The sequence below is a fragment of the Medicago sativa genome, chromosome 2, assembly GCF_051527215.1.
Source record: "Medicago sativa cultivar Bolivia chromosome 2, Bolivia_mono, whole genome shotgun sequence".
Lineage (NCBI taxonomy): Eukaryota > Viridiplantae > Streptophyta > Magnoliopsida > Fabales > Fabaceae > Medicago > Medicago sativa.
The window spans coordinates 63,895,201-63,902,302 of NC_140750.1; the positions used below are offsets into that span (position 1 = coordinate 63,895,201).

Here is a 7,102-nt window from a genome sequence, read left to right on the forward strand (position 1 = left end):
AACCTCGGGGGAAACCTACATACACCACATGTCTACAATACAACCTGACGGTCGTGCATACTAGATCCGTCATAGGTTCATCTTACTTGTCATAGGTCTTGCTTACTTCATACGTGTCATGGCGGTTAGAGGGAACCTAAGACCGCTGACTCAAAATACGCTATACGCATCGAGACTTTACATGATTATTCATGACACGATTCTTATTCCGGACGATTAGGGGAACCTAAGACCGTCAACGGTTTAATCATTCATAATTTGCTCTATTCATAAACTTATACGTACCTAACGTCATATCATAATCATACATAATCATAATCATTCATACATAAGTGTTAACATTGAACAAACATATTATCTAAGTTCCTTTTACGGAGAGCCCCGGGTGGAGTAACCCCGAGAACAATCCCATACATGACCGATGAAAACCTAGTTAAGGCACATCGGACTCCCTCAATGACGTGCGGGCCCCTCTTACGGAGCTTATCCCGTTCTCACGACACCTACATCTTACATACTCATTTACCACGGATCCTTAAGCGATCCCATATGTGGTAAACTACATTAATCATACATACGTGTAAGGTTAAACCTATACATGTTTACTCGTTTACTACGGGTCCGTGATCTACCTGATTAGCGGTAAACTACCTACATAATCATTCTCATTCATAGTGAAGGGTTGTCTTATCTAATCACGGCTTAACACGCTTGCATGGTCATTTTAGTTCATGTGTGAAGAGAATACACTAAACACTTCACGTCTTAACATACTTAGGACTCATGCATAGCATTCTAGTTCTCGACAAACTATGTCGAGGCTCTACATTCATTCCCTTCCTTAAAGATTTGCATTGCTACCCGACTTATATCATATCATTATCTCGTTTTCCATGCTTTACTAATTATGTCAAATACTTGCTTCATTCACAAGAAAACCTTTTAAAAGATTATCAAATAGGACCTTGGTTTGAGGGGTTTACTTTTATAAAAACATCACAGAGAAAACCCGACACGAAGCCGCCTAAAAACTGCCTGAAACGAGCCAACAACACGTTTTGGTACTGTCATTTCTGGTTTTCCCCCCTGTAATTTTTTTTTTTGATTTACCCTCCTGTAAAAAAAATTTGTTTTGATTTACCCCCTTAATAGGCCAAACAAAAACGAAAATTTCTTGAAAAAATAAAATAAAATAGGTTTTTGTTTGGCCTACTAGGGGGTAAATCAAAACAATTTTTTTTTATAGGGGGGTAAATCAAAAAAAAAATTTACAGGAGAAAAACCAGAAATGACCTATATTACAAGGGGGTAAAGACCTATTAACCCTTTTTTTTTCTTTCCAATTTCCCTTTTCAATAAGCTAAGCTATGATTTCCTTTCTGAAACAATTTCTTTCTTTTATTGTTGCTAATCCTCATTATTATTTTTAATTTTATTTCTTTGTATTACATATATAACCTTTCCATTTACGCTTAAATTGTTTTAGTCTCATAAATTTATTTCAAAACATTTACAACAAAGGTTAGCTTACCCCCAATGTTCAATAGCATGATAACTTTTGGGACTTGCTACTGAAGGTACTCATTGAAATCACCATCTCTTTTTTGAACCCTTTATTTAGTTATTTGAAATTTAGAATTGAATATGGATGAATATTGAATTGAAGTGATGAATATGGATGAACATTGAGTTGAAAATATGAAGGATACAATTAAATTAATTAAAATAGGGTTGTTTATGATTTTTGTTCGTAACATTTGATAGAACTTTGATTTCAGTCCCTCAGTTAATGTATGACTGGACTACTAATGGACTAAAATCAAAGGAATCTATATTGTTAAGGACATGTATTCTAATGTTGAAAGGAAAATTCTATTGGACAACAGTCAAACTGCAATGTAGTATGGTACAGAATGTTGGGTGGTTAAAAACCAACACGAGAATTAAGTAAGTGTATCAAAGTTGGGGATATTGCGTTGAATGAGTGGTAAAACTAGACAAAATAGGATTGTAAATGATAACATGAGAGAGAGAGAGAGAGAGAGAGAGAGAGAGAGAGAGAGAGAGAGAGAGAGAGAGAGAGAGAGAGAGTAGGGGTAGCACCTATAAAAGACAACATGATAGAAAATAGGCTTTGATGGTTTGGAAATGTAGAAAGAAGACCCGTAGATAGTACGAAGATCAAATAAGATGGAGGAGAGTCAGATTAAAAAAGGTAAAGGAAGACTTAGAAAATATTATGACGTAATTTGATCCATGTAGCCGACCCTACTTAGTGGAATAAGGCTTGATTGTTGTTGTAAGCCAAAATTAAAGTTAGCTTAAATATTAGGGACTAAAATCATAAGTAACCCATTTTTTTATTTAGAAAAGATTTGCTAATGTGCTACTTAATGTATTTATAAATAGAACATTAACCAGATGACATACATCTTAATTAGGATTAAATTATGTTGTTAATTATGTCAGAAAAATATTATATGATTAGTTTTATCAAGGGACAAACAAAGTTTGTTGCTCACAATCTAACATGGGTGTCAAAATTTTATACTAATCCCCTTATTTAATTTCTCCCCTTCTAACCTTCTTGAAATGAAGACCTAATTTATAGTGAAATAACATGAGTTTGTACCCTGCAAAAAAATATTATTAAAGCAAATATTGAGATACAATAGCCTAAACTTTGTCATTGAAATATCTGTTTGCGTGTGCTCACATGGTTTATTTTACATGAAAAAACATATAGGATAAAGAAAAAAATGTAAAGACCAATCACTTCAATCAAAGTTTCCTCCAGTCAGCCAGCAATACTGATTAACACTAGTGATGGTGAGCATCTGGCCCAGAAGGTGCCACTCTCTCCAATTGGTTACCAAGCATTGACCTCTTGTGGATATGCTTACTATTATTTGTTGCAATATATTTGATCATGTCACGTAAAAGTAGTTCACTACTAACCTTTTTAGTACTCATCATCATAGATGAGAATTTAGGAAAAGTTCTAGCCTCAGAACTCATAACTAATGGAACAATAATTAAGAAAAGAATCAATGCTCTTGACATCAATGTTGTAGTGGCCATGAACTTAGAAATTAAATCAACTTCCTAGAAAATTACAAATAACTAAAATGCTATATGTTGTGTGTCTTTGTGAAGTTGCTTAGAATAGCAAGGATAACCTCTTTATATATATAGGCAAGTGTTGTCTAATGGGATAACTAAAAATTAAATACTTTTATGTCTTATCTCTCTTTCGGTTTTGCATTCCTTTTTATTGTGTTTAATTTGTTTTGTATAAGTGACAAATGCATATTGTTTTAATATAATTGGATTATAAGCTAGTTTTGGTTGGTTTTTGCTCTCATTAAACATGAATCGATACCGACCAAACCCATTCATAAATTGTCCTTTCCACGATAGACCTTAAACTTAGATAGAGTAAAGAAAAAAATAAAGACATATTATCCTCTAGCCCACCTGAAATTTGCATCAATTTACATAGCACGATGAAAGTGTTTGGGTTCTAATCACATGACAGCAACTATTTCCAATCTTGTCAAGGGAAAAAAAACTATTTCCAAAAAGAAAACAAAAAAGAAAATCACATGGCCATGCTATAAATGGCTCCAACTAACATGCAGTTTGTTCGGTTATATATTCCTTTCCGGAATCCAAATGTCGTTCTTATAGTTTTTTTTTTTAATACAAAACAAAACATATTAATTTATTCAAATAGGTAGAGTACATCATTTAACATCATTAAAAACGTAAATGATGAATCTGCAAAAAAAATTCACAACATTCAAGTTAATAGTATATAAAGATAAAATATCTACAAATAATATGATTAAATTAAAGGGACCAGAATACTCATGCGTCCAAAATTAGGTGAATTTCCTGTTGCTTATGCTTATGAAAGTTTATGTGGTCTCAACCGAATTGGTGGTGATCATCGCTGGTCTCGTGTTTGGAAGCTTCGGGTTGCAGAACAAATTCGTTGTTTGGTGTGGTTGCTTCAACATGGTCGTCTCATGATGAATAGCAGGCTGAACTATATGCGAATTGGACATCCTCGTTGTTACCATTGTGGAGATGTTGTTGAAAATATGTTGCATATGTCTTTCGAGATTGTCCGCTTGCGGTTGGTATTTGGTTGAATACATTTAGGATTAATCAAAGAGAGAACTTTTTTGAAGAAAATTTGCAGAATTGGATTGACTTAAATATGAACATGGAGTTGGGCATGAATGATACAGGTTGTTGAGCTGAGTTTTGGGTGACGACGTGTCATGCTTTGTGGTCTTGGAGAAACAAGTTGAGTCATGATAGTGAAGCTACGATGCCTCTTAACTCTTGGAAGGAGGTTACAAGGAGGGTTAATTGTTACATGGACAATCAATATAGTCATCCTTTGATCACCAGTAGTAGGAGAGTGGTAGAGAATATATCTTGGAAGCCACCGAAGATTGGATGGATCTGTCTTATAACACCAATGGCTTGTCTAAAGGAGGATATACAACTGGTTATGGAGGAGTGTTGCAGGGTGAAAATGAGGAGTGTATTTGTGGTTTCTCAAAAGGATTAGGAAGTTGTGATTCGTATGTAGCTGAGCTTTGGGGTGCGTTTGAAGGTTTGAAGTTGGCTAGAGCTCGTGGTTTTCATAGAGTGGAGCTTCATGTTGATTTTTGAGTAGTTGCCACTACCCTCTCTTCCTCGAAAATAGGAACGACAACAAGTTGAAGTTTAGTGCAACATATTCGACGGTTGTTAGATATGAATTGGGAGGTTCAGATTTGTCATTCGTACAGAGAAGCTAATGTTTGTGCTAACGCACTTGCAAATATAGCTTGTGACGGAGGTTTCACTTTGATGTTATATGAGCATTGTCCTGCTCAAATTAGTGTGTTGTTTTTAGTTGATTTAACTGGTGTTTATACTCTACGTATTGTTAGACGGTAGTTTTTTTCTTTGTTGGGCCTAGGCCCTCTTGTTATCCAAAAAAAAAAAAAAGAATACTCATGCCTCTGAATCTACATCGTTGACGTTCAAATCATTGATTGAATAATTGATCATTCAATAATTTAAGTAGAAAACAAATGAATACCACAACAAATGGTAAATAAAAAAACGCAGCATAAGACTACAATCAACAAAGTATCGTTCTTATATAATTTGTTAGGGAGAAACTTTTTTGATACACCTTTTTTTTTTCTCTCATACAACTAATTTTTATTAAAACATTTTTTTGAAAGTACTTTCTAAAAAAGAAGAATTTGTTGTTTAGAAATATTCTTTTAAAATGGATTCAAATTTAGGTCTTAAAACACAATATTGTTAAATTTTTTGAGGGAGAATTTATTCACTCTTACAGTCTTACTCAATTATAGGAATTAATCTCTGCATTTACATGTAGAGATAATCTGTTAACATAAAAAAAATATATACTTTCAAACAAATTAGATATTTAAAAAAAATAGGAGTCTTAATAGTTTGCCCTTTTTTTTTGTCGGTAGTCTAGTGATAAGAAATTCACTTTTAAGGTGAATAAGTAGAGAATCTGAAGTTCAAACTCCACCCCTGCATATATGATATAATGTCCTTACTAAATGAACTAAACTTGCTAGAAAATAGTTGACCGGTGAATAAGTAGAGAATCTGAAGTTCAAACTCCACCCCTGCATATATGATATAATGTCCTTACTAAATGAACTAAACTTGCTAGAAAATAGTTGACCATTTGTCTAAAGCGTTTATTTCTCTATGCTATATATATATATATATATATATATATATATATATATATATATATATATATATATGGGGAGGGATATTTTGACTCCAAGAGTAACTATAAAGAGTTACTCCACATCCCCACCATTAATTTTATCTTAATCTAATGGACTACATTTATGTCTTATTAATAATCATGTGCATCATCATACTTGATCATTCTAACAATATTTAATTTTCCTTTTTCATACTCAATCAACATTTATGTTTTATTAACACAATTTTTTTTTGGTCAATATGTTTTATTGAGACAATCAGTTATTGGTGAAAAAAAAATCGTATATTTCATCATGTTTTATTAACACAATTGTTTTTTGGTCAAGATGTTTTATTGAGACAATCAGTTATTGGTGAAAAAAAAATTACATTTCATCTAATGTTTATTTAGAACAGGGCTTCGGTATTAATACAAATATATATATATATATATATATATATATATATATATATATACACACACACACACACACTTTTTTCTATAAAAAATGTATATATATTTTTATTAATTTTTATTTTATCAGTGTATTAAAAAAAGTTGTATTTAAATATACGTGTAATGCTTTGTCAAAAAAAATAAAAAAATAAGTGTGATGTTTTTTACTAACATGGGTTTTTTTTTTTTAAAAGAACTTTGATCATAGTTTAATATTTGAATTTTGTTCTAAAAAAACATTTATGAAACATACAAATAATTTCTTGTTACCAATTATTAATTGTGTTAATGAAACATAAATGTTGATTGAAAGCACAAAAGGAAACCTAATATTGTTAAAATATGATCAAGAATTGTGAGGTACATGATTATTGATAAAAGGGTTAATTATGTTTCTAGTCCCTATAAAATAGCGACCTTGTAAGTTTAGTCCCTACTTAATTTTAATAGCATTTTTAGTCCCTATAAAAAAAAATTTACTTATAATTTTAGTCCCTGCTAAAACAAAGTTTGATTAATTATCCTTAAACTCTTAAATTTTTGAACGATTTTTTTGAGACAAGATTAGAACACTATGAAAGGTTCGTTTACTAAAATTTAGAATTTTCTGACATGAAATGAATTAAATATGAATTTTTTAAAACGACAAAAGTTAAAGATAAAAAGTAATAAAATCTGGATGTAGAAATCAAATTTTACGATAATTTTTTGCGGACGAACTTTTAGTAATGTTCTAAACATGTCTGCAAAAAATTGTTCAAAAATTTAAGAGTTTAAGCATAAATTAAACAAATTTGAATTGAGTAGGGACTAATACTCAGTGCAGAAAAACAAAATTAGGGACTAAAAATGCTATTAAAATTAAGTAGGGACTAAACT

At 31.6% G+C, this 7,102-nt stretch overlaps 1 protein-coding gene across 1 annotated transcript; it reads left to right on the forward strand.

The window, feature by feature from the left end:
- Positions 1–3,872: 3,872 nt before the first annotated feature.
- On the forward strand, positions 3,873–4,689 carry LOC146949623 (uncharacterized). Its single transcript, XM_085748545.1, has 2 exons — positions 3,873–4,145; positions 4,429–4,689. Exons 1-2 carry the CDS (start codon positions 3,873–3,875, stop codon positions 4,687–4,689), a joined length of 534 nt encoding a protein of 177 aa, XP_085604671.1.
- Positions 4,690–7,102: the final 2,413 nt, after the last annotated feature.